Source organism: Perognathus longimembris, chromosome 1 (genome assembly GCF_023159225.1).
Source record: "Perognathus longimembris pacificus isolate PPM17 chromosome 1, ASM2315922v1, whole genome shotgun sequence".
Taxonomy (NCBI): Eukaryota; Metazoa; Chordata; class Mammalia; order Rodentia; family Heteromyidae; genus Perognathus; species Perognathus longimembris.
In genome coordinates this window covers 25688822-25697503 of record NC_063161.1, presented here as the reverse complement: position 1 = coordinate 25697503, position 8682 = coordinate 25688822, and the positions used below count along the sequence as shown (strand labels likewise).

Below are 8682 nucleotides of genomic sequence, written 5' to 3'. Positions count from 1 at the left end.
TCAGTGATTTTCTTAATCCCTTATAATAAAGTTTTCTCTAGTTTATAGAACAACAATCCTATTCCTTGGAGGAACTATTCTTTCTTTTATAATGATCTCTTTCTTTTATCTAAATTCTTTTGTGTATATCCAATATTATACCTGATTTTCTGCCTCTCCTAGCATGCATAATCTAAAATCTGCATTAGTTTAGAAAGAACACATGTACTCAGAAGTTAGAGATACCAGTACATTAACTCTTTAAAGGCTTCTAAGATTAAGGAATCATTGTTATCATTCTGAAGATTCTGCCTAAGTATTCAGAAGAGCAGGTCTTATATTTCACAAAATGACAAATTCTTGAAGTGGGGACTGGAGAGGAAATGGGGAAAGAATGAAGTGTGTGTGTGTGTGTGTGTGTGTGTGTGTGTGTGTATGTGTGTGTGTTTCTCTCCAGTATCCAGTATGCTGTATATGGCAGTGCTTTTTGAAAGACTCCTGTGAGTCAGAAATCCTGAGCAACAATGGCAATTAGAGAAGATATGTCACTTTCACTAAAGGTTCAGGAGAGGGGGAGGAGATGAAGGATGGAGGGGAAGGGGAGGAGGAAGTGGGGAGAGCAGAGGATGGAGATGAATGCAGGGCACATCCTGAAAAGATAATCCTCATGGCTCATGGTTATGACATAATCATGCTGCTTGTACATATATATAGGGGATGACCAGAGTATCTCTCATAGTTCACTCGCTTGCAAAACCTGCTGAAAGCAAGAGAAAGCACCGGAGAGAGCTCTCTCTCTATCTCTCTGACTTTTGTTGGCTTCTTTTACCAGAAGGCTGCAGATGATGGCAGGGATGAAAATCCAGCTCGTATGCATGATGCTCTTGGCTTTCAGCTCCTGGAGTCTGTGCTCAGGTAAGCTTAACTGCTTTTTGCTACTCCCTGAAGTGATTTTTTTTTTTTTTTGCACTGTCTTGCTACTTAGGCTAATGTTTCCAAGAGAATGGTGTCTCCCTTACTGCCCTTTTGTAATAGTAACTGTGTGTACCTTCTTTCACTGTCTTCATAAGAACCGGATGGTCTATTATCTTCTTTTAAAAATCTCTAAAGCAATAAAAGGAATTTCAGTGAAACACAGTATGTTTATTTTTCCCCCTTTGGGATTACAACCACTAGATGGGGGGGGGGTGATATAGAAGATAAAACTTTGAATTATACTAGTAATTATCTAATGAGAAATGTAGAGGAGGTACCTGTCAAGGTTGCAACTACTTATTAGAGCTCATTCCATTCAAAATGTTTTACTATTATCCTCAGACATTCTATTAGGCAGGCATGTGTTTCGCTCATCTAACTTTATCTTTGCCCTCAAATAAATTATCTAACTCTGTGGATTAGGATGCTGAAAAGAAAGAAAAAGCTAAATAAATGACAAATATAACTTGTAGAATTTTATATGCAGAAAAATGGATTGTTCCAAGTCCTTTATACATTTTATAGTCTATGTGGAAATAGATATGATATCAACATAATAGGGTTTTTGCATCTCTATTACATTAATACAAGATATAATTGGAAAATTGGTGCTTTCATATTAATGGGAATGCTTTAGTTTAGAGTGTTATGACTTTAAAGTGTCGATTGTTAGTTTAAGAGAAATTAGGTAGTAGCTAGTCTGATATTTAAAGAAATAACATGATACATGATGATTGCTTTAATTAAAATAGAAAATAATTGACTAATATCAAAGCAAAATAGTCTTATAGGAGAAAGAAGCAAAATATGTAAACTATTTTTATGCTATCATAGATTTTTACTTCATAAATATGACATAGGAAGGGTTAATTCACTCACACTGTGATTTTTCAGATGCTATTAAATTCTTCCAGCATGTACAACTGTTTTTTGTTTAAAATACTTTTATTCATTTGATCATTAGAAGAGGATTTGAAGATACCAACTTTTCCACAATTGCAGTTCTGTCTAATAGTTAAGAAGATTAGACAGCATGTAGTATGTGGAAAAATAGGTTATCAATTATAGACTATGTCTATTGGCTCTTGAAACTGCTTCCTGTGATAAGTCAAAATTTGTGGTGATTTTGGCACATACTTTCCAAACATTATTAATGTAATTTGTCATAGCTATTGAAAAACAGTGCATTTTTACCAAGCACAGGGAAAACATTTCTAGTATAACTTGATTTCTCCAAATGATTTTGCTAAGTGTGATTTTGACTTTTCTTAGGAGTTAGAGGACAAGAAATGTAGAACAAAGTTTAGTTTCACCTTGTTTTATCACAACTAATCACATATCATAACATTCCACAACTTGATTCTATTATGCCAAAGTCTTTTCTAAATGTTACTGCTCTATGAAATATTAATTAATGGAAACCTGGAAAGGATATTGCAAAAGGATCAGAAGCCCATTTTCAATACTATGTTACATGAATTGAAAGTGAGTTATATTTCTGCTGAAAGAATTTCCTTATTGCTGTGATAAAATAGCAAAATGTACAAAATCCAAAATTCTTGTTTAAAGCATTATTTTTAATACTGTCAGAGTGTGTTTGACAAAATAACTTCTCAAGTGGACTAAATCCCAGTATACTTATTCTAAAAGTATCAGTATGCAATCACATTTTATTTTGTCTTAAAAAGGTCTCATGTGTTTATATTTTTTTATTTTATTGACTAAGCAGCAATATGTACATTTTAAATCTATAGACTAGTAAGTATATTTGATTAAATCTATGTTGTGAAATATTTTACTAATATTCAGAGATAAAGCAATTCAATCATGGATCATGAATAAAGCAAATCATGAATATCTCTTAGTAAATGATTTAGTACTTTTGCTTATAAATACTTCTACTAGTCTAGACGTCAGCATAAAATTAATCAATTTTTTTTCTGGGAACTATTTTAAATACAGTGAACATGAAGAGAAGATACAAGACTTTAAGACTAATTTCAAATGTGCAGGTTTCAATATCATCATATGCCATAATTATATTATAATCACGTGGTTTTGATCTTCCTCAGACTCAGAAGAGGAACTGAAAGCATTAGAAGGTGATATATTGACCAATATGCGTACAACAAAGGTGAATTTTCTTTTCCTTAACATAGTTTTGAAGAATAGATGAATAATCCACTAAAACATGGTGTGTTTTTCTTGTAGTAATAAATTCTCTTCACGATTGGAAAGCTATTTGGCAGGCATCTCTTTTATTTGGGGAAATTTTACAGTTTTCAAAGTGTTGAAGTGAGAGGAAAACCGGCCGTGTTTCAACCTTAACTAAACATATAATTATATGGGAATACATGCATGGTTTTAAAAGAACATTTTCTCATCACTATTACCTTGTACATATGAAAAGTATTTAAATAGTCAAGTTAAATACCAGAATGAAACCTAAGTGGATTTTTGCTGTTTTTTTTCTTTGATCTTGGGAAATAAAATGGCTTTCCTAAATTATAAAGGACACGGTATGACAACCTATAAAGCAAACGTGATGGAGATGAAACCAAGCTGGAAATCCTTACATATACTTCCTTCTTATACTTTTGGATTAATAATTTTTTGACTCTCCTGTTTATATCATCTATCTAAGTTTTTAGTGTTAATATTTCTCTGGGGTAGTAGTTATTATTTTCTTTATAAAAGCCTAAGCCTAAATTAAGAAGATTAGCATTTTGTAAAATACTTCGTTTGTTCATTTGTTTAGCCTAATCTGGCTTCCAGTTTATGAACTCCCTACCTCAGACTTCAGAGTGCTGAATTTACACACATACATAACCACATTCAGATTTTTATATATAGCTTAATTTTGATTTTAGCTCAGGATGTTACCAATAGTTATATAATATACATAAATGTCCAGATAAAATTTACAAATGTGTAAAAGATAATTTATATATTTATCTACTTAAATTCCACCCCTCATTTATGGAGTGTACTATAGACATCTGTTACTGGCAACAGATTGAGAAAATTATTCTTCCGTGTATTTTTATCACATTAATTTATTTTCTTCTATATTTAACACATCTCTATTGTTTGCCTGTGATGTGGCATAAGAAGTTTTGAATAAACATGCAGCTATACATGCAAATTTCTTCATAGTTAAGTGTCCCAAAGCATTATAAGTACAACTTTTGAAACAGGCTACACAGCTATATGCACTCAGATAACGTTCTCATATATTATCTCTTGTTGGATCTTTTGTTCTACTTTACTTCATTACCTTGATTACTATAGCTCTAAATACATTTCAGTATCTAGCAAGGTCTTTATCACTTTTTATACATATTATTGGATATTTCCACATTCATCCTTCCAAATTAACTTTAGAATTATTTTGTCAAGTCCTATTCTGCAACTTCTAGTCTCCTCATATTTTTGAAATAGGGATAATAATTTTCAATTGTATAATACTTGCAGAGCAATGCAGGTACAATTCTTACTTGATACCACTTTCATTCTGTCTTATTTCTCAACATTTCTTTGTAGTAATTTAGATATTTTAAGTTTTTCAGGAAAAAGTTAATTCATTCCTCCATCTTCTTACTTTTTGATATATTTTCTTAAGTATGTCACAGCCAGGTTCTCCTACGTAACCTATTTAGGTTTTCTTAATGATTGTCTTTCACAAGTAGAGCAGGTGCTGATTATGTCAGTTATGAGTTCAGTCAACATCCCATCAGAAAAGGAAGATAATTTTACAAAATGTAAATTTTGGAACTAAGAAATATCTTGGTTAGCTGTGATAACCCCATGAGAACTATTAATGTGTAAAATATTCAATGGCCTCACCTTGCTGTAGCTTTTCAAAATAATTATTACCATTTTAGCTCCTTATTCATTAGACACAGCTGAAATAATAGCAAATGGGTACTTGGACATTTTAATCACAGTATATGAATACCTTTATTCTTATTTTCCTTTTACATTTTCTTGTTGTTTTGTTCTGTTTATGTGTAATGTGTGTGTGTGTATGTTTAACTGCCTTGTACTAAGTAAATGCTATTATGTAATGATACTCTGCTGATATGTGACATGAAGTTATACGTGGAGACTGGATGTATTAGAATAAGGTAACAATGAAATGGTAAAGTATAATAGAATTATTTCCTATTTTTTTCTTTCTAAATTACAGATCAGTAAAGCAAATGTTCCCTCTTGGAAAATGACCCTGCTAAATGTGTGTAGTCTTATAAATAACCTGAATGGCCAAACTGAGGAAACAGGAGAGGCTCCTGAAGAAGAAATTGTTATAAGAAGGAAACTCCCTATGGTTGTAGATGGCTTCAGTTTGGAAGCAATGCTGACCATATACCAGCTCCAAAAAATCTGTCACAGCAGGGCCTTTCAACATTGGGAGGTAAAAGAAAAACACAGTATGAGTATAATTATCATTATACCATTTAGCTCTCATTTGTGTTGATATTTATGTCTTGATCATACCATAACAGGAAGATTTATACATATTAAGAAAGAATAAACCATGTGTTGAGGTTACTATTCTTTCAGATCTTCAAAGTGTCCCACAAATATTTGGACTTTGTCAAAATATTTTTTTCTTTAATCTTAAAAGGAGGGCATATCTTAAGGCAGATTTGATCCATATGTTTTGTTTGTGCTTAAATGGATGGCATACTTATGCAAGTTTTGTTTCTAGTGCTGGCAGTGGAGGCATGTCTAAGAAATTTAAGCAACCCAAAACATTTTCCTAAAACCACTGTAAAGTGTACTTACCTATAAACAAAGAGAATGCAAAAAAGTTCCACACAAAATGAGGAAACAAGTGAAAACTTTTTATTTGTATTTGATATATTAACCCAAAATGACATAATATATAAAATTTTTGATTCCTATTATGTATATGGAACTTAGATATGTGTATTCATGGGTTTTTAGCTTTTGTATTTAAATACAGAAGGTAAATAAAAATGCTTATTTTTTTTCCACAAAAATAGATAACAGTTATACACATGTACATATATATATATACATATATAGGCACACATATATTTGTATAGCTACACACATAACTACATATATATTGGACCATGTGTATATATATATGGGTATACATACATATATATAGGCATGTATGCCCATATCTATGTTTATGTATACATGTATATACATATGCCTGTATGTGTATATATTTAACTATATGTATTTATGCCCATATATACATGTAGATAGACACACTCATATGTATACACACTTACATTATTCCATTTTTTCGTAGGACCCTTTCTATTGTTTTTCCTTACATATGAGGACATGAGTATGTGTGTTTCCCTACCTACCTACCTTCCTATCTCTATCATTTTCCCATTTTATTTAAGTGTATACTTCTAGCATGCTTAGCAACCAAATTAGACCTTTTATAACAAAGACAATCAAATTGTATAATATAGAATTAAAATAAAGTACAGGGTAAATCTTCTTTATGAAGTATTGGTAACTTCTTTAGTTAGAAAATGATGGCAGTGAGGGAAAAAAGCTTTATTTCAATAACAAAACTGGATTTGAGCTGAGTTAGTGTCTGTAGACACTAATAATCCGATGGTTATGAACCAAATCAGAACATTTACCCCCTAGCCTGATGCATATCTTTAACCAACACAGAAAACTTTGTCCATATTTTAGTTGTAGATGTCAATTAGTTTTGCTGGAACAGTGATTTTCTGCAGTTTTCCTCTCTGGTCACACAAGGTAAATAATGGTATATAAGATACAACCCTTTCAGTATTGCCAAGCTTATGTTCAATTCTCCAAAATTAATTCTAACTTCATATCCATCTCACCCACTGAAGAAATAATCCAATGATATAATATTAAAGGGGTAATATTTAAACTTTAAATGTTACATTTAGATGAAAAACAGTTAATTGTAAATTTAAATGATTTGACAATTATTAGGTAAATGTGATTTCAGAAGACTATAGATATTGAGAAGTGTTGGAGATATGGATGAGGAGAGTGAATCAGTGACAAATGGAAGTCAAAAACATTTAATTTTTTTCCAGTAGGAGAAAAAATCATATTAACCTCCAAGAAAAATTTTCTTAAATGTTTTATATGCTGGGTTTACACCAGCATTGAAAATCTGAGGTTACCGTCCAGCTAATATAATAAACTTGTGCTACAGAGATGTCTTGTGGAAAAGAATATTTATTCTAACTGATCAACCAAAAGATGCTTTCCAGATGAATAAAACAAAAAAAGTACAGTTTTGATTCCACTCAGAGTATGATTCATCCTTCAATTTTAATTCCGTCAAAATTGTTTATTCTTTTAAATATTGTTTAGGCCAATAAAAGTTCAAAATACAAGTCTTAACATCAAGAAATGTCAATTATGTGTTATTTAATCCAGAAAAGAAGGAAACCCTTAATATCTTATTATGCAAATAGTTAAAGGTCACCTAAAATTGGAACTTTTGGTATTTTTAAATGTTGAGTGATTTAAAAATAAAATGATAATACCATTCTGGTACAAGTAATTATAGGTTGTGCACAAAGAAACTGAAGATTGAGAAGCTAGATTGTCTGACAGTATATACTTTTCCTTCAATGAAATTGAATAGCTGTGGTTTGAAAGAAAATACTTGGTGATAAGATGTTGTGCATATATAAGTGTCAGTATTAGTGATAGAGACCCCCAAAGTTTAAAAGGCATCCATAATCTAGACAGATTGTAGCCCTATAAATAGAAGTTTTGCCTGTGATGAGATCTACAAAAATTGAGCAAGGTAGGAAGGGCAAGCATCCCCCTTTCTCTACTGAGAAATGGGTCTTTGCAATGGCTTTCAAATCAAGTAAACAATTGACTTAGTTAAGCCCTATTACTTTTACAGTCAGACTTAATTTCTCAGATTCGATACCATTTTGGATGTGATATATCATGCATCTAATTCATTTAACTCTTGCCATCTGAAATCCAAGAATGAAAATTTTTCATTCACAGTTCTACTCAGTTAGAGGGATTCATGATAGGTCTGGAAGAATATAGAGTATTTTTGAAAAGGTCCTGTCAGATAAACTAAGATACTGATCCAAGAATACTAAACAACATGTTCTGATCCTCTCACCTCAGCCAACCAATAGTCATCTCTCACAAAATATCTATAGTCATATACATTTGTTTTTATTTAAACAAAATAGGGTAAAATGAAGAGCAATGAACTGGAATGAAAGAGTTTACACATTTACATTTCTGATATGATCTCTCAATTTGCAGATGATTCAAGAAGATATTCTTGATAACGGAAATGACAAAAATGAGAAGGAGGAAGTGATAAAGAGAAAAATCCCTTACATTCTGAAAAGGCAGCTGTATGAGAATAAGCCCAGAAGACCCTACATACTCAAAAGGGGTTCTTACTACTACTGAGAAGATAGATTACTTACATGTGCTTGTTGTTATTAGTGTTTAACTAAATATCTAATTGTACTTATGTGAAAATGTGACCAAAATACTTATATTGTCTCTTCTACAACTGTGGTTCAGTAGATGTGAGTTTTTCCTGCATTAACATAAGCTGGGCTAAATGTTTACAAATAAATCTACATTTTGAGCATGATGTGTTATGTATAATTGGAGTAGGTGTTAATCATCATATACATAAAATATTTTGTAATTTTGCAAATCACAGAATAGATAGGTCAAATAATTGGCAAT

General features: G+C 31.5%; 1 protein-coding gene across 1 annotated transcript; it reads left to right on the top strand.

Annotated features, from left to right (window-relative positions):
• The first annotated feature begins 741 nt into the window (after positions 1–741).
• On the top strand, positions 742–8394 carry Nts (neurotensin). The gene is made up of 4 exons (XM_048349638.1): positions 742–894; positions 3027–3088; positions 5144–5368; positions 8242–8394. The coding sequence occupies exons 1-4, from the start codon at positions 822–824 to the stop codon at positions 8392–8394; spliced, it is 513 nt and encodes a 170-aa protein (XP_048205595.1). The 5' UTR covers positions 742–821.
• The last annotated feature ends 288 nt before the right edge of the window (positions 8395–8682 follow it).